General features: G+C 31.3%; 3 protein-coding genes across 3 annotated transcripts; 1 reads left to right on the top strand and 2 right to left on the bottom strand.

The window, feature by feature from the left end:
- Positions 1 to 4,716: 4,716 nt before the first annotated feature.
- On the top strand, positions 4,717 to 6,421 carry LOC17887064 (auxin-responsive protein SAUR40). Its single transcript, XM_006292144.2, has 3 exons — positions 4,717 to 4,844; positions 5,364 to 5,858; positions 6,087 to 6,421. Exons 2-3 carry the CDS (start codon positions 5,405 to 5,407, stop codon positions 6,113 to 6,115), a joined length of 483 nt encoding a protein of 160 aa, XP_006292206.1. The 5' UTR covers positions 4,717 to 4,844; positions 5,364 to 5,404; the 3' UTR covers positions 6,116 to 6,421.
- Positions 6,422 to 6,464: 43 nt separating this feature from the next.
- Positions 6,465 to 12,086, bottom strand: LOC17887544 (sucrose synthase 4). Its single transcript, XM_006290550.2, has 13 exons — positions 11,926 to 12,086; positions 9,917 to 10,050; positions 9,538 to 9,816; positions 9,257 to 9,449; positions 8,837 to 9,172; positions 8,661 to 8,756; positions 8,403 to 8,576; positions 8,197 to 8,313; positions 7,944 to 8,110; positions 7,634 to 7,858; positions 6,978 to 7,541; positions 6,754 to 6,892; positions 6,465 to 6,651 (listed from the first exon to the last, which is right to left on the bottom strand). The coding sequence occupies exons 2-13, from the start codon at positions 10,018 to 10,020 to the stop codon at positions 6,622 to 6,624; spliced, it is 2,424 nt and encodes an 807-aa protein (XP_006290612.1). The 5' UTR covers positions 10,021 to 10,050; positions 11,926 to 12,086; the 3' UTR covers positions 6,465 to 6,621.
- Positions 12,087 to 17,084: 4,998 nt separating this feature from the next.
- On the bottom strand, positions 17,085 to 18,780 carry LOC17886118 (patatin-like protein 2). The gene is made up of 6 exons (XM_006291174.2): positions 18,649 to 18,780; positions 18,198 to 18,566; positions 17,941 to 18,102; positions 17,508 to 17,810; positions 17,255 to 17,427; positions 17,085 to 17,163 (listed from the first exon to the last, which is right to left on the bottom strand). Exons 1-6 carry the CDS (start codon positions 18,778 to 18,780, stop codon positions 17,085 to 17,087), a joined length of 1,218 nt encoding a protein of 405 aa, XP_006291236.1.
- Positions 18,781 to 19,574: the final 794 nt, after the last annotated feature.

Below are 19,574 nucleotides of genomic sequence, written 5' to 3' on the forward strand. Positions count from 1 at the left end.
GGATCTTGACAAGTTGAACGGTGGATCTTTCGTATATGCTTAGGATCAAAGACCGAAGATGCTTGTTGTGAAGAAAGATGCGAACCCAAAAATCTTATTATTCTCATTTAATCTCATTTTGTTTTTTTTTTGGTTGTTTATGTTTCCGACACGTGTTTGGTCAGAAACTGAACTCTTGACACTATCATATATTCCCCTCAAGTTTTGCCGGCTGGTTTCAGCATGTGTTTGTGAAGCTTGACACGTGGTGTGAGGTTATTGGTTTTCATGGATCTCACTGCATGCACTGTTTTTTTTCTTTCTATTACTAATACTTTTGTTCCTATTTTACCTTCGAATAAACTAGCCTTTTTATTATCAACTAGGTATGGACCCGCGCTACAACGCGTAAGAAAAATGTCGGTTTTTTAATTTTGTGTATCAAAATTTTGTTATCGGACCCGCACTATACGGTGGAGGAAAGTTATCAAGCTATTATTAATATAGGTTTATTATCGGATCCGCGCTATAGCGCGGGGGAATGATTTCGGGTTTTTATTTAACATGTTATATAGTATTTGTTATTATTTTGTTTATTTTATAATCAACATATATTATTTCAAAATGTATATTTGGTGTCAAATTTTTGGCAAGGTGTATTAAAATAACCTAGAGTTGAATAAAAATTGATTAATTAGTATATGGATTTTTTTAATAATTAGGATCTATAGTTACATTTATGTATTAATGTTTTTTCTTATAAATTCAAAAAATAATTTAGAAACTATATTAAAATGGTGTTAAAATGGTGTTATATATTCGGTAAAGCAGAGTTTTTTTTGTCATATATAAAATGGTGTTAGATTTTGCTATATATACACTTAATTTTAAAATACTAAATACGTTTTTTTTTAGTTTTTATATAGCAATCTCTTTTTTGGTTATATATATATTTTAAAAATCTACATATATTTAGGTAAATAAATGTTCACACTTAGATTTTTTATACATTACCCTATTTTTAACGAATATGTAATTTTATTATTTGAATCATGCATATTCTATTTAAAATTTTACATATTTCAAAAATTCATATTCTATATTTAAATAACTAAATCGTAACTATTAAGGAGTTTATAAATGTTTTATAACATAGAAATCTAAACTGAAAAAAATAATAAACAATTTTGTGTATAAAACTTTCCAAGTCATTGTTTTTTACAATTTCATCTTTCAAAGTCCAAAAATATATAGGTTAATCATGTGAACCAAAAATAATATGAAAAATATAATTTGTCGCACAATCAAAATATTAAAATGTTAAAAATGCGATAATAAATCGTAGATCTAACTATGAGGAGTCTAAATCTCCATTTAAATTTTTGGAAATATAAAAAATAGAAGTGACCAAAGACACGTTTAAAAGATGGGGGATTTTCACAAATAACCTTTTTATTATACAATTTTCTATAAATACCTTCTCTGAATATTCATTTTCAAAAATACTCTCTTTAATGTATAAAATGATTAAATTCCTCTTTTAGTATAATATATGATGAAGAAAGTAATATTCTTTCCAACAAAAAGGCTATTCCTTCCAAAATAATTCCGACAAAAAAATTTTCTTCAAAGAAATTTCCCGCCAAAAAAACTCGAACAAAAATTTTTCCGCTAAACTTTTTCAGCCATAATTTTCCGCAATCCTTAAAAAACCTTGTAAATATTTTTAAAACCCTTGTAAATCTTTTAATAGTCATCCCAAACCTATCAAAACATTTGTAAATCATTTTATAACCTTTAACCCCTTATAACGGTGATAAATCCTTTAATAAAAACTTTTAAAACCATTTTAAAACCCTTGTAAATCCCTTAAAACCATTGTAAAGTCCTTGTAATGCCTTTAAAAATCTTTGTAAACCCTTTAAAACCGTTGTAAACTTCTAAAACCCTTTAAAACCACTTGTAAATCCTTTAAAACTATTTTTAAATCATTGTAAATATCTTTAAAAATCTTTGTAAATCCTTTTAAAACCATTTTTAAATCCTTCTAAATGCCCTTAAAAACACTTGTAAATCTTTTTAAAAACACTTGTAAATCCTTTTAAAAACCCTTAAAAAATCCTTGTAAATTTTTAAAAACCATTTGAAAATCTTTTGAAATTCTTGTAAATCCTTTTAAAACTGTTATAAACTTATAAAAACTTTTAAAAACCTTTGTAAATCCTTTAAAAACCATTCAAAAACCTTTGTAAGCTTCTAAAACCTTTTAAAAACCATTACAAATCTTTTAAAAACTCTTGTAAATCCCTTTAAAAACCCATAACAGACCCCTTAAAAATCCTTGTGAACCCTTTAAAAAACATTTGGCGGGAAAATTATTGTAAGGTTTTTATTTTTGCGGGAATTTTTTTGCGAAAATTTTTTTGGCGGAAAAATTTTGTAGGAAAATATTTTGGTGGAAAAGTTTTTGTCGGAAATATTTTGGCGGAAAGTTTTCGGAAATAATATTCCGTCCAAATGAAGGAAAATTCTTTCAACTAGGGATAAAATGGTCATTAAAATTTAAGAGACGGTAAAAATGAAAATGGCAAAAAGAGAGGCTAGTTTTCCAAAAGGGTATCATAAAAAGTTTATTAGTAAGAATTCATGGGCATTCGGATATCCATTCGGATTTGCGTTCGGATGTTCAGATTTATAAATAAAGAATCCGATCGGGTATTTTATAATATCGGGTCGGGTTCGGATCGGATGCTTTCGGGTTTGGTTAATTTTTGTTATATCCGAAACTCGATCTTGGCACCGAATATCCGAAGATTTTGATGATTTTTATCCGAAATTGAAAAAAAAAACTTGAAATAGATAGAAATATCCGAAATTTTTAATTTTATCTGGAATACTCAACATTCATAATTTTACCAAAAATTATTCAACACATAATTTGAAATGAAAATACCAAAGAATGTTGAAGTCCTAAATATATGAAAGAGTAAAACTGAGTGTAAAATTGATTAAGTCAAAAGTCTTAAAGATATAAACAAGTAGAAAGCTAATGACATCTTAGAAAACATCTTTCATAAGTTCCACACTTCACAAAACTCAAATTCAGTTAAATATTTAGAGATTTAAAGATATATAGTTTATTAATGATCGGATAAGTTCGGGTATCCGTTTGAGTCCGGATAATACCCAAACCGACCGGATATTGATTTTTATGAAAACTAAACCCGATCGGGTATTACACACTATCCATACCCGAACTGAACTGCCTACTTCGGGTCGGGTTCGGATTTTGGGTACGGTTAATATGCACATGCCTATAGAAAATAATAAATTCTTGCGTTCACCGCTGAACCATTATATTCACCTTAACTTTTTTTTAAAATCAAAATTTGCCACCTAATCAAAACAAATTAATTTATTTATTTATATATATATATATATATATATATATATATAATTAACAATATACCATTGGACTTTACTTTTGCAAGGTTATATGTTGGTTTGGGTTTATAAATAACAGTGTAAATTTTAAATTTACAATTTACCGATGTTATATGTTGGTTTGGGTTTAGATTTTACAACAAGACAATATTATATGTCGGTGTTGATTTATAAACTAGGATTACAGTTAAACTTTTACACTTAAATGAGGTTATATGTTGGTTTGAGTTTATTATAGAGGATTAAGGTTTAGATTTGCAACTAAACATGATTATATGTTGGTTTAAATTTATAAAAGAATAGTAGGTTTTAGATTTTACAATAAACAAGAGATTATGTATCAGGTTAGGCTTATAAAAAAAATCTGGATTTAGATTTTATAAATAAATGAGATTGTGTCTTGGTTTTTGGTTTAATTAAAGAGATTTGTTGAGAAATGCCCCTTTTGGTCTACCCTTGTTTTAAAATACCCCTCTTTTCTATCTATTTTCAAAAATACCCCTTTTCAAATATGAAAAATTATAAACTGTTATATGGTTGATAAGGTAAATCAAGATCATCATTACTACATGGAGACTAAATCCAAATATTTATAGGGTTTTAAAAGGTTCTAAACGGCATTTATAAGGTTTTTATTATAAGGTTTTTAAAAGGTTTACAAAGTTTTTATAAGGTTTTTATATGGTTTTTAAAAGGTCCTTATACGATATCTATGAAATGTATATGTAAATTTACACACTTATAAAGATAATTTGTGTCTATAAATATAAGCTTACACATATTTTTTGATAAATTTTAAAATTTATAGTGACTTTTTGATAAAATTAGAAAAAGGGGTATTTTTAAAAAGTAGTATTGAAAAAGGGTATTTTTGAAATTTTCCCCTTAATTAAATTCGTATTTTTTCAATGATTTAATTTTTGATTTTTTTATTTATTTAATTTTTCTAATTTCTATTTAATTATAATATGACTTTAAACCCAAGTATTGCTCTACCAAAACAAAAAACACATCGATGAAAGTTGATAAATTCAGTAGCATGCAAAAATATCATAGTTTTTTTTTTGACATCAACAAAAATATCATAGTTTGATTGCGTATTTTGGGAGTACAATATATAACCTAAGGAGTAATGTGTTCATTTGAAAAATCTAATATTAAATCTAGAATTAGAAACAGTTAGTTGCGAAAGTGACGGCAATGCCAATAAAACAATTTGTTATGACAAAAAAAAAAACCAATGATAATACAAAATCCAAAATAAGAAAATTATGTTCTGTTGCTTGAAACCTCTCTTGTCATCATCCAACACAAAAAAAACCTTGAAAAAAAAAAAAATTCGAAGCTGCTAAAACTTTTTATTTGCATGGGGTTTCCTCTTCCTGTCGTCTAGGAGCGTTTCATTTCAGTTTCCTCTTCTGGTATGTAATTGTCACAAATGGGTATGGAAAATTATCATTAAGTGATTTTGCATTCGTCTTGTTAATAATTTTGCTCGACAATTTTGGATTAATGGGAACTAGAGAAACAAAATATAGAAGAAATTGTAAGGGGATTAATGTAAAAACTCTTAGCTACTCCATTTTTAGATTTTATTTTTATGTTTGTGCCATTTCTAGACTACATGTTTTTTGAGATCTATCACAATTAACTTAAAATTCTTTGTTTTGGCTTTGTCGACATTCTTTAATATTGATTATGAATGATTAAAGTTATCGATATATGTTTTAAAGAGGACAAGTAGAATTTTAGGGTTGTTGTGTCTAAATATTCGTCCTGAAGGATCATATAATTGGTTTTCGATCTCTTCTTAACAAAATCTTACCCTTAAGAGCTCACCAATAAACATCGTCTAATGGAGTTAGCTTAGAAGATATTAACTTGGTTCGATTATGATACTTTCTTTTTGGTTTAATCATGTTTGTGGATTTAAATTGCAGCTTGACTTGGGAGATTTTATATATATCCTTAAAAGGAGAAAATGGATGAACACAATGCAACAAAATTAACCGGGATCAAGCAGATTGTGAGACTAAAAGAGATTCTTCAAAAATGGCAAAGTGTCACAATAGGTTCAAAGTCATATGATGGCGAGTTAGGGGCAAGAAAGCACACAGCCATCATTTCGCCGATGATCGACAAAAGGTTATTGGAATTGAAGACTTGTGACTCGGATGAGGAAACTACTTGCCCTAGCCCGGAGTCACCACATGATGTCCCTAAAGGGTACTTGGCTGTTTATGTTGGACCTGAGCTCCGAAGATTTATCATACCTACAAACTTTCTTAGCCACTCTTTGTTCAAGGTCTTACTCGAGAAAGCTGAGGAAGAGTATGGATTTGATCATAGCAGCGCGTTAACCATACCATGTGAGGTTGAAACTTTCAAATACTTACTTAATTGCATTGAGAACCATCCTAAAGATGAAACCTCAGGTAATATATAACCTCTTCTTCTTTACTCTTTTAACTCAAAAATCTACATATTTCTTTCACATAGAAAAATTAACAATGTAAGATTATAGTTAAAAAGCATGTTGTTATATATGACTTAAGGAGTTAAGGAATTTTAAACACATACACAAAATCAGTGATGATGACTTATTTTTATATTTTTAAAGGTCTTTTTAGTTTTTTTTTTTTTTTTTTTTTTTTTTTTTGCAGCTGGAGATCCAATAGAAACAGAAGAGTAAATAATATCATCATTTTTATATGAAATTCTTCTTTTCATCTTCTATTACTTTTCCCTTTGAAACTCATACTAGGGCTGATGACTCCCAATGGTAATTTTAAAATCAGTTTCTCTTTGTATGTTTTATGATTATTTTTTTTCCTCTTCTACTTCTCCTTTGCTTTTTTTCCAAAGGAAGAGTAGAGATGGCTGTTTAAGATCGGAGTTGATGGTCAAAAAACTCAAATGTAATTACATATGGTTATATTATGGTGTAACTATGCATGTGAAGAGCCAACCATAACATTTGTGTAGTTAAATCAATGTGAGAGATAGATCCAAGTCCATCATCAGTAATAATGTATACTCGATAGTCTCAATAATCAAAATTTTATTGCAATTCAGGAAATGAAAAAAGAAAACAAAATGACATGAGTGAAATATAACAAAGAAGTCGTTGATACACATAATGAGATATAAATCTTTATTGTTTAGTTGACAAATCTTGGTCTTCAAACTCTTGTTGCACTACTCCTGAGCAAGAGGAACAGCTTGAGCCTACAAGACAATAAGAGACTGTTAAATACTACCGAACCAGAGACAACATTAAGAAGTGTCTAACAAAACAATGTGGTCGTCAAATGAGACTGTTTAGTATACCAGTGGACGGTACTTAAGTGCATAGAACATCTCAAGGTACCGGCGACTCTCAAGACGGTCAAGATTTGAGACATGTTTCCAGAAGCCATATACACCAGTCAATGTCAAGAGCCTCTGTGAGTATATTTGCCAAGTATATCTACAAGAACCCACAAGAAGATGGTTAAAAGATTTCAAACTTTAGGTTGAATCTACAAGACAAGACTTGTATAGTTTATACTTACTTCTCCTGGATCCTCTGAAGTCCTCCCAATGAGATTTGGTCCCAATGAGATGGGTCTTGTTTACACTTGGTGAAGAAATCAGCAAGAGTCTCAGCCGCTTGGTCACCATGGTATGGATCAATGTGGAAACCAGATTTGCCATGCTCAATGATCTCAGCAGGACCACCATTACAAGTAGCAAAAGTTGGTAACCCACATGTCATGGCCTCAACAACAGTCAAACCAAAGGCTTCATACAAAGCAGGCTGCACAAATGCACCTTTGGTATCACATATGTAACGGTAAAGCTCACCGTTTCTCACTCGGTTCATCTGTGAGGAGATCCATCTGAATTGACCATTAAGGTTATATTCTTTAATCAGGTCATACATTTTCTTCATCTCTGCCTTCTCTTCATTGTCCTGTGACTCTTTCCTCCTGTCTCCACCCACAACGACCAAGTTCACCAGTTCGCGCAAGCGAGTGTTCTTACCATACCACTCAACAAGACCTGATAAGTTCTTTACACGGTCAAGCCTAGCCATGGTGAACAAGATTGGTTTCTTCTTTTCCTTAAGCACACATCTGTTTTTAAATATAAATAAAAAGGTTAGTTCTTCTCTATGTTCATTAGAGGCACTAAAAAATTAGCATGATCAGTCATATCAAAAGCTTACAGATGCTCCTCATTCTCAACATCACTGTAGAGAAGCTCCTCAATCTCTTGATGGAATGCAGTTAATCTACGCTTCTCCTCAGTGTACGCGAAGTATATGCTCATATCCGCGCCAGGAGAGACAATGTTGAACTTTGGATCAAACACATCAATACCGTGAACCACACGGTACAGCCCTGGAAGTGTGAAAGCTGTGTGGCTCTCGTACTGACCAACAGTGTCCTTGCTGCAAAAGAAATGTTACTTAAACTCATATATAGAGAAGTTGTATAAAGCTACAGTTTCCATAAGACTTGAGTTTCTCTCTTTACCTTCCAGCAATTTCTTGGAATGTACTTGTGATGATGAAATCAGTATGGTTCATGGCGATAAGATCAGCCGTGAACTGGCAAGAGAAGTGATACTTATCGTCGAGTTTCTTCCAGTAGATATCAGAATCCGGATACTTAGTCTTCTCTAAAGCATGTGCTATGGTGCACTGTACAATAAAGAAACCAAAAACATTCTTAGCTTCAGAACAAGACAACACGTTTCAATGGCTATGAATAGTAACAAGAAGCAAACCTGAGTAACACCAAGCTTGTGTGCCAACAATGAGGCAACAAGGTTACCATCACTGTAATTTCCAATAATAAGGTCAGGCTTCCCCTGTAACTCTTTGGAGATTTCAGCTGCAACATCCTGTGAAAAAAACAAGATATATTTATAATTTTGAGTCATATGAGACAAGACATGAACCATGTTTTAACAAGAAGTTAAATGATTTATACCTCAGTGTAAGTCTCTAGATACGGCCAGACCTCAAACCTTGAGATCCATTTGCGAACGATTCCTTTCTCTGTTCTGAAAGGCACACGAAGAATATCACAATACTGAGATCCATACACTTTCTCTAGACGCTGACCACAAGTGGTTCCTGTTGCATCAGGAAGAAGCCGAGTGATCTGAGAAAACATAAGAAAGAGAGTTTTAAACGTCTTCTCATAGGACAAAAGAAGAATCATCAGATCATAAGAAATTAAGCTTACAATGAGGATTCTTGGAGTGATGTTGAGTCCTTGTTGTTTAATACGTTGAAGCATCTCTATTTCGAGAGCACGGACTTGATCAAGAATGTAAACAACCTGCAAATATTTACAAGTTTAAAGATCCACCAAGGGATGAAGAATGAAGAAAGAATGATTCAAAGTGTGTCATTACTAACCTGACCACCAGTGTCGGGGTAACCAAGAACATTGTCTTGAGCAAAGTATCCATGAGGAGAGAGGATCACAACGTTGAAAACCATTGGGATCCTTCCAAGGAAATTTTCAAGAGTGCAAGGATCAGGTGCTTCAAGAAGGTCAAGAAGAAGACGGATCATGTGAAGGACACGCTCCGCGGTGTCTCCCCAACCTCTCTCCAGACCAATCTCCTGGAACTTGTGTTCGAACTCCGAGTAGAGTGTCTCAGGGTTAAGCTCCATAAGATACTCCTCTGCTTTCCTCAGATTGTGTTGCAGTGTGTTTAGGTTCTGGATCCTATCGTTAAGCATCAGAGTCTACACAGATGCAAAGACAAAGCGATTAAAACATTTTTCTTACTCAGACAACAAATGGAGAAGAGAGTGAGCTATGTTACAAACCTTGCCCTCATGGGAATGGAGGCGAAGAAACTTGAGAAGAGGATGTAAGCTCTCCTTGTCATGAAAGAGCTTAGCCGAGAGATGGCGATTGAGAAACTCAACACCATTTCCAATGTATTTGTTAAGCGTAGGACGAGGAAACGCCGCATTAAACGGCTCAAAGTCAAGCTCGAGAGTGAAGCTACCATTCTTACTGCAATTTTAGTCATGACATAGATTGTGTTCAAAAGAACTGACAGCAAGAGAGCAGAGAAAGAAGAAATGAAGAGGTGAAAACATACATTCCATTGACGAGATCTTCCTTGAAGTGAAGATACTCAGAAGCTTGAAGCTCCTCAATGACAAGATCATGAACGTTAACTCTTATGTACTCCCAAACTCCAGGTCTTGGTCTTACAGCTAAAGCAACCAATGGTGGCAACACAATTGCTTCCTGAGTTGATCGGAGGATTTCAAAGAAAGCTCCACCTTGTAGCTTCTTCTGTGCTTCTACAGGCATTGCCTCAAACTCAGCAATGATCTGGTGGTGTTGTAGAATGCCTTTACCTTTGGCTTCAACCCTAAAGAAACAGAGCAGTTTTAGGGTTCTTTTCTTCGTAAATCTTACAAGACAAGTAAGTTAAGAAACAGAGCATTTAGGTTTAGGTTATGATGTGTTACCTTGAGAGCAAAGCAAGGACTTCGTTTTTGTGAGCAACAAGCGTTTCATCTAAACGTTCTCGTTGGCTGTGGACGCGCGTTAGTACACGTTCCGCGTTTGCCATTTCAAACACAAATCAAAAGAGTTCTTGAAGCTGCAGAGAAAGAAGATGATGAAGAAATGTAATAAAAGATAATGGAGAGATGTTAATTCAATGTTTGTCTTAATGTAAGAAGAAACTGATCATGACTTATATAACAAAAGCTCAAGAAAAAAAGTAAATATAAAGTCAGATTTTTCTTGCTTTTTTATTTAATACAATCAGAAATTATCATAACTTTTAAAAGTTAAGATGATCATTTTTTTATAATATAAAGCATAAAATATTAAGAGAATCATCTTTATCCAATTCAAAGCAGCGGTGGTGATTATGGATTCTCAAAATATTTAGTATATGAAAGATAAACCAAATCTATAATATATGAAAAATAAAATTAAATAGATTTTATTTTCCATACAGCTGGAAAATTCTCTAACAAAAAATATTCCTCTAAAACTTTAGAATATAAGAACTTGTTGGTTTTTAGTTTTCTGTTTTGAGAATTTTAAAATGGTGATGAAAAAGATAAGAATTCGTTTTAATTCTAAAATAAACTGAAAAAAGAAAAGAAAAATAAAACATAAGTTTTTTCTTTACTCTTATCAACCATATAAAAGTTTATAATTTTTCATATTTGGAAAGGGGTATTTTTGAAAATGGATAGAAAAGAGGGGTATTTTTAAAAAGGGGTAGACCAAAAGGGACATTTCTCAAAAATTCCCAATCAATAAAGCTTTATTCTTTGAAAATCAAAATTAAGAAACGAATAAAAAAATATTAAAGCAAATGTAATAACAATTATAAAGTAGTGAGCTAATTGAATGGAACCTGAAGTAGAGAGTAGAAAGAGTGAGAAGTGAAGTTGATCCCAATGAGACAATGCAGTGAACTCTCAATAGAGATTTAGAATTTATACAGTGATGAAATCTTAAAGAATGGTATTAAACTATAATTAAAGATTGATTTAAATTTAATTATTTTCTCTAATTGATTTGACGTTATTTAATTTGCTTGGAAATTAACAGAATAAATTTGATAATTTGATAATTATATTATCACATCCATCCAGGAAGACAATAGTATATGTTTAGTCCTTGATCAACAAGAAATATTTCGTATATAAAATCTAACATTTATTGTTGATTCATAAAAGTAACAGAAAATGTATTACAAAATATATACTTATATTTTATTAACCGGTATAACTCTAGTAAAAATATTGAAGACAAAAAATTTTACTAAAAAAAGAAAAATCATTTTGCGACAAAGTTATATAAAAAATAATAATTGGAATAATATGCTTAGAAATTTAGAATAAAGAACATTGTCCATTTTATAATGTGTTTGTTGCATACTTTTATATGACAATGCTATTTTTATTCTTCTTATCCTAAAAGTAAATAAATGAGATTATCAAAGAATCTTTCAAAGCATATTCCCGACAACACTAAAAAGCCTTTAATTCCTTCTTAATTACCACCAATCAACAACAAAAAAGTTAAAAAGATTTATTTAGGCTAAGTGATGATGTTACATGTGTCCTAAAAATGTCAGAATGTGTAATTCTATAATTATGCTTATTTATTTTATGTTTTGCTAGATAAGAAAAGAAAAAAAAAATCCCAAAAACCACTAAATTATATAATGTAAACATTAATATGCTTTTAAAACTCAAACCGGCATATAAATTTGTTTCATTGTAAAATCTAACTATAATACATTTTAATAAATTCAAACCAACATAACCTCAAGTTATAAAATTTAAACTCTAATATTTTATTATAAACTCAAACCGACATATATCATTATTTATCTTTTCATTTTAAAGTCTCGCATTCTTTGCAAAATAACTACCATAAACGAAACTGATAAAAATATAAAACCTTACAATATCACATTGTTTATACTGCATTATGAAAAGTGAATTACCTTTAAAGTGCTATGAAATGTCACTGGCGAAGGAGGTCACTGGAATGCAAAGATGATACAATTGAAGTTTATATCAGTTTATATAATCCAAATCTGTGAGACAAATGATAATATTGAAGAAGAGAATGAGAAATGTGAAATGTGAAGAGAGCTTTGATGGATCTTTATATACTACTCTCTCTTCTACGCAGCAACTTGGTTTTGATTAGAAATTACAATTTGGTTTTTAAGTAATAATAAAACTGTGAGTAGTTGGTCCAATCTAATCTAAATCCACAGGAAATGAATTCTACTGGTTATTGATAGTACTGCGTGTAAGACATACATTTGTTTTTCATTGGTTTTATATATAATAATGATGATGCCTATAAAGTAACTTAATTAGCCAAAAAGCTTAATCACTATTATAAATTGTAATCATAGTGTCAAATTGTCAATAAAGTAATGAGTAAACATTAGAATAATGCCAGTTAAACTATGGGCAGACAAAACAACGGTTTTTTAAGACTACGAACAAGCTAGTTTTTTCATCTTCTTTTCTTTTTTTTTTTTTTTTTTTTGGTTATTTCAATATATTAATTTAGAATGGATTAAAATATTTTCTCAGTCAATTTGTGGGCATATGCAAGTGGAGGGCTTTGCAGTGGATTAACCCGTGGGCTTAGATAGTTTTACCTCAGTAGACTTTTTTGTTTAAGATCAGAAATGGTAATACAAGAAGAACTATACCAAAAAAAACTAAGAAAACTATATGTTGTATTATTTCTGTAGTTTTTGTTTGTTGGTTTCAATGTCTATTTGTAACATTTGGTTTTGTATTCCCACATTTAAAATTAAATATGATGAGGTCATCAGGACCATACATTGATGTAAGTTGTCCGGGTAAGAATTCACTCGGACCATTTCCACACAATAAGGAAAAGACTTATCCAAATGATTAACATCCACTCCAACAAATGGCTTAGGATAAGATAATTTCTTGGAAACCAAGGATTTGAAGGACAATGAATTGAGCAAAACTATGATTTAAAGATGGTCAATAGAGATTAGGCATACTTGAAATTGAAACTGAACCACCAAAATCGAACCGTCAATTTTGACTTGGGTTTCGAAATTCACCATATTTGACTTTGAGGAAAGTGATCAAGAGAAAATAACATTACTTCTTGTTAGAATTTGTACTGAAGGAGAAGTTTTAGCTGCAAAGAACTTACTATTTCACAACTTCCTTACCTTGTTTTTTACCATTACAACACATACTTATACTACTACCAAAAGATGACCTAATCAACATAGGTTTACTTTATTGTTCATAACATCAATACCGAAACCCATTAACACTTTGGGCCTTAATAACATTCATGGCCCAGTGGCCTTAATTCCAATCTACTTTGACTTTATCATTACTTGACTCTTCTTCTTCCTTCTCTTCTTTCACGTATCCTCCTCCTCCTTTCTCCTTCTTCTTCTTCTTTCTGTATCTTCTTCTTGTACCTACAGATTGAGCAAAGAGTCATCAATCTCCAACACTTCTGACTTAAGCAATAGATGGTGTGGAACCACTCATATATATGGCCAACCATAAGGAGTTATATGCATTTCTTGATAGTGTCGGCTTACCCAAAAGGAATCAAATCCCAGACCGACTTATTTTGTAATCTTGATCCATCAAAGAGTCTACCCCAATAGAGAGACACCTATAGATGGATATGAGTATACGACCTACCTCAACTTCAACCATATTCTTGTAGATCATATATATATATATATATATATATCAGAACCATTTGAGGAAAACAAGCTAGGCGAGTCTCCAAATTGTATACGAATATGCCTTTTTCAGCATATTTTCAAACTTGGTTCACCAAGACTAAACTATATAACCATATTTGCACACGAGAGTATACCGATGGGTCCTTCTCGTATGACCTATTTTTTGTCGCCCTCTTAAGACCTATAAGCATAATGAATACCTTTTACACATCAATATTAACATTTTTGAAGTACCTTTTATGTTGTATTATTTACAATAATTAACCTTTGCCATTTTAATGAATAACAAAACTTTAAGGTAAATTTTGTAATTAAATTAAAATAAAATTGTAAAACTGGAAATCATTATTTATTATAATAACCGAATTTCCTAAAATATCTCCCTAATAAATGAAACATTTCTCCAATATATTTATATGATCTTATTTGTTTTAAAATTTTTATTATTAATAAAACATTTGTATGATAAAAAATATATTTTTTCCGCATATGTTACAATTTGTATAAAACTCAATCAATACAAAATGGACGTATAAAACTCAATCAATACAAAAAAAAAGTTATGTACTAAAGTATTATTGATAATTGTGTAGCATGTGTCATTTTATGGAGCGGGTTATAATTTACATACTAAAGTATTATTGTTAATTGTGTAGCACGGATCATGTGATGGAGCGGGTTATAATTTACAAACTAAAGTATGATTGATAATTGTGTAACATGGGTCATGTGATGGAGCGGGTTATAATTTACATAATTATGAGTTTAGATGCTTTTACGGGTTGTCTATTATAGTAAAATTCACAAAATAATTTAATATGAAACTAGACTATTTAAACGAGAGATGTTATGCCAACATTATTCTATTATTTTGAAAATTAGACTTATCTAATTAATTTTATCAAATTACGATTATATAAAATATAAATTATCATGCAATATTCCACGGGTTAAGTCAGAAATAACAATCAAAATACAGTAATATAATCTTATATACCAAAAAAATTAATAAAAATATATTTTAAAATATCGTCCCGTGATATACTACAGGTTTAAAATCTAGTAAGACTATAAGAGGCTTCCAGGAATTCATGACCTCCTCCCCACACTATCTAGATGCAAGAAACGTCACCTTTTTTTTACTTGGCTGAGAATCAAACAATAAATACCATGACCTTGATTGGTTATGACTGTAGCTTTAGGTTTTTAGTTGTAGATTTAGAGCTGTGAAAGTTTTGGCTGTGACTGTAAATTTTATTTGTTATAGTATTTTGGCTGCAAGAATTAATATTTTGGAAAGCTGAAAAATATGTGCTTTAAAAAATACGGCTTTGAACAGCCAAAAATATAATTAAGAAAATATTTTGGATGTGAATCAAAAAAAGAAATACAAAAATTATAAAGTTTGATTGTTGTGGATTTATAACTTTAGACCAAAATATGGCTGTGGAAAGTTTATAAAGTAGCAACCAATCGAGGCTCATTTCATTAAAACCGTTGATTGAATTTATGTTGATTTATGTTCTCCCTTTATTTGTTTTACATTCTTAGTCTATATAAGCTCTTACTTTACCATTTATTGTAAGAACACTATAAATTATTAATCAAAAACAAGTGTCCTCTATTAAGTATGATGAGGAAGCAAGCCATATATGAGGAAACAAAGTTTCTTCTATTTAGGTTCCTTGTTTTTCATTCAAATTTTGGCAAAATCATAAGATATGAAAGAAAAAGGAGCCGCAAAACCTAGAGAGGGGAGAGAAAGAAGGAGATCAAGCTGAAAAGGGAAACAAAGAACAATAAGGAGAGAGACTAAGCGGGAAGGGAGGGAGATTTTGCCGCGACCCTCAAGCCTTGAAGGAGAGAAGAAACAGAGAGATTCTAGAGATAAGCGACTCAAGAGAGATAAAACATAGGCAAGGAGAAAGAGAAGGAGAAACGAAAAAAAAAAAAGTGAAATAAGAGAGGAAGGAAAGTACATAAAGTGTTTTAGAAGTAATGGCACAATTAAGATTCATGTTCGTTTGGTGAAATTTTTAATATAAGACTTGTCAAGTCTCAGTCTCAGACTTGTTTTCTAAGTAGAAGTTCAAATAAACTTGTAGAAACGAAAGAACAAAGCGTACGTAGTAAAAGCTTTTAAGGGTGTGAGTGCATGCAGGCCCGACTCAGATGGGTAGGGCAGAGGGGCGACGGCCCAAGGGCTCGTGAAGAAAAAAAAATTTCAGGAGGAAGAGGACCCAATTTTTTCATTTTTAAATTTTTTTTTAGTGTTAAAGGGTCCAGTTCCCCTCCCCCCCCTATATATAAAGGCCCGTTTTTAGTAAAACAAATTTAAAAAAAAAAAACTCATTTGCTAAGAATAAATTAGAAAAAGCCCAATTTTTTAGGTTTTTATGTTAATAAGGGAAAAAAAATTATATTGAGAGGGTCCAAATTTTTTTTTTTTGCCCTAGGGCCCTTGTTTTTGTTGGGCCGGGGTTGAGTGCATGCAATGTTGAAATCTTCACTTCTAACCTATTATGGTTAGATCTATGTATCTCTCTCATACACATTTGTTTTCTTTGTTCTAGAGAGACACAAGAATCGTTTTTCTCCAAATAATACATTTTTAATTGGATGATGTTCTCTTACAACATTACAACATTTTATACTTAGGTTTTTACTCTTAAGTCTTAACCTAATTAATATACAACTTAACCAAAGCCATTTACATATATGGGCCTTTGCTCACTTCTGGCCCAAAAGACCTTTCTCTTCTTCCTTCTTCTTCTTCCTACGACCAACGCTTCTTCATCTTCTTCGGTTGCTTACTCTTCTAAGCTTTTCTTCTCTGCTCTGCTCCACATCTCACCTTACTTGCGAGTTGCTTCTCTGTTTCTCTTTTGTAGGATTAAGCTATGAATCAACTTCCAACATGCAACAGCTTTAATTTGTTAAAGCAACAATAAAACGAGCTCAAAGTGTTAAACTTCTGTAGTTAACTTAGAAACTGTTCCTCGATAAATTAGAAGGTGTGAATTCATAATATATATATATATATATATATATATATATATATAAACTGATAATATAAAGTTGGACTAACCCAAATATTTAGCTCTAATAAAAAAAATCATTACCACTGATATAATGAAACTTTAACAAACTAAAAAACTTCAGTTAAACTTGATAGTAAAAAGTCTATAATTGAAATTTAAAACTACAAAGTACAAAGATATAAAACATTATTTAACATTTCCATTGACTTTATACAAATGTAAAAAATGGCCACAATCTTTTATTAAATAATAAACCAAACGTGTATTAGTGAAAAGAAAACCAAACATATCAAGAAACCAAACTACAACAATAAATAAATTAAAAGAATCTTATAATGATCTCTTTTACATCCTAATTGAGGCTTTTCCATTTGGAGATCGCATGTCTCGTATCTTCTTTTCTTTTGCAAGTATTCCTGCAAACCTTCACAAGCCAAAAATTTGAATATATAAGCAAAACATATACGAATGGATCAATATATAAAGTTATCAAATGTAAAACTTTGATCACCTACTTTATAAGAGCCTTTTCATTGGTCATATGATAAGCACTTTCATTACAACCCGAGTCTAGATTGACTATAGAAACTGGTTTCTTTAGTAGTTCATCTCCTATCTTTGTTAGATTGTCCAAATTCTCGACCGTAGCGATATCAACAGAAGCAGTATCCCCGGTTAATGTATCATCCTATATAGGTATATCTTAGAAATTATGAAGGCATAAAAGGTAAAAGAAAAGGTTAATGAGCTGATCATTTTGATATATACCTGGATGCGAATATAGTTGGCTCCCGAATGGAGAGCTCGGAAAACGCAAGAGAGATGGAAATCAACCATATCCGAGCTAGCGTGCGTGAAGACATCAATGAGAGGAGTAGAGTTATCGTGTGTTAACCAACTCAACACTCCCCAACCAGCTACTTCTTTTGCATTGAATTTTTCTTCGGTTTTGCGGTTTCCGGTTCCAAGTGAAAGCACAAGAAACCTTCCGTAATCGTTTGGCCTTATTGGGAAAAAATCACTGCTCCCTCTTGTTATCTCCTTTGTCACCTCCCCAATGGCTACCAAAGCCTATATATACGTAACATATAACAAATATGTGATATATTATTCAAGACTTCTACATATATATGTTGATATTTATTACTAGGATTGTGTGACAATAATATGATATATGGTATATATATTTTTGGAAATTTACCGGGTTATTAGCTGCAACTCCGCCATCAATAAGATTGTATTCTCTAACGTTTCCGGTTGCATCTTGAGTTGTGAAGAAATGGGCTGGCAAGTATGTAGGTGCTGCTGAAGTTGAGATGGCAATGTCAGCGAGTGTTGCATTCTTGAGTGGATTGTTTTTTACCTATAAGATAGAGATATAGTCAACTATGTTACAACAAAGTTTTTAAACTTGGTATATCATAATTTCACATACACAAAAGAATTAGCTAAACAAACCTCGTAACTACTAAATATCATAGGTTGAAGATGCTTGATATCGAAAGTTGGAATGACGACGTTGGTAAGTGTTTGATTCAACCTTGTATCACCCAATTTGGCATGGATAAGTTGATGAAGGTATTCACCGTCATATTTAGGACCACTCAAGGACTTGACAAGGTTTTTCGCGGCCGATAATGGGAAATGATTTTGAGGGAAGATCTTTGGACAGTTCTCGAGATAAAATTGTTTAATCTCAGAGGCCGCAAACAAGGGTCGGCCTTCCTTGTTAGGAGCACTAAGCATAGCTGTCACTAGACCACCAGTGCTTGTTCCTGCCATTACATCAAAGTAGTCCGCAAGCCTTGCTTCTTGTCCATCCAATTTCTGTTACATTGAGAGTTTAATGTCATACGAAAGACTAATGTTATAGATACGATTCATAGTTAGGTATAACATTTATATTAACCTGAAGTTCGGATTCGAGAAAACCAAGGATAACGGCAGGGATTATCCCGCGAATTCCACCACCGTCGATGCTGAGGATCGTGACTAAGTTTCCATAGGTCGGAGGTTGAATAGGTGACTTTAGGCTCTCCATTTGTATCTTTATAGAACAATAAAAGCAATGTATCGTTTACTTGAGGAGATACAAACTTTGATTGTGGGATATTATGATTTGGTTTGAATAAACACTCTTATGTATTTATAGACATATAAGTGTGGGTGTGACTACTATTTCAAAGTTCGACTACTATGTATAAGTTCAAAGTTCGACTACTATGTATATAGGTACACCTATATAGCTTCATCCCTTTGCTTTTGAACTTCAATCTTATTGGTTCTTTTTGGAGTCTTGCTTTGAAGACAATATTATAGACTTTTTCGTGAACCTCTTTTCTTCCTCCACCTTAGTTATGACCATGTCAACCATTTGATAATCAACTATATTTTTTTTTTGTTCTTTTTCCAAATAAAATAAAATTTAAGGTTTCTTTTTATAATTAAAGTATCTATATTTGGTAAGAAACTCTCATAACTTTATAACAAAAGAAAACTCAAAATTAGTAGAATATATTTATTTAATTAAGTTTTAATTTGTTGAAAAACCAATAAATAAATGATATATGTGACATACTTTTTAGGGGAAATTTCAAAAATACTCTTTTTAAATACCATTTTTTAAAAATACCCCTTTTCAAAATTTTATCAAAAAATCCATTAAAATTTTAAAATTTATCAAAATATGTGTATAAAAATTTATATATCTTTCATAAATACCGTATAAATACCTTATAAAAACCATTAAACCTTGTAAACCCTTTTAAAAACCGTGTAAATCTTGTTAAAACAAATTAAAACCTTTTAAACGTTATACATTATATAGATCGAATC

The sequence above is a fragment of the Capsella rubella genome, unplaced genomic scaffold (genome assembly GCF_000375325.1).
Source record: "Capsella rubella cultivar Monte Gargano unplaced genomic scaffold, Caprub1_0 scaffold_5, whole genome shotgun sequence".
Classification (NCBI taxonomy): Eukaryota; Viridiplantae; Streptophyta; class Magnoliopsida; order Brassicales; family Brassicaceae; genus Capsella; species Capsella rubella.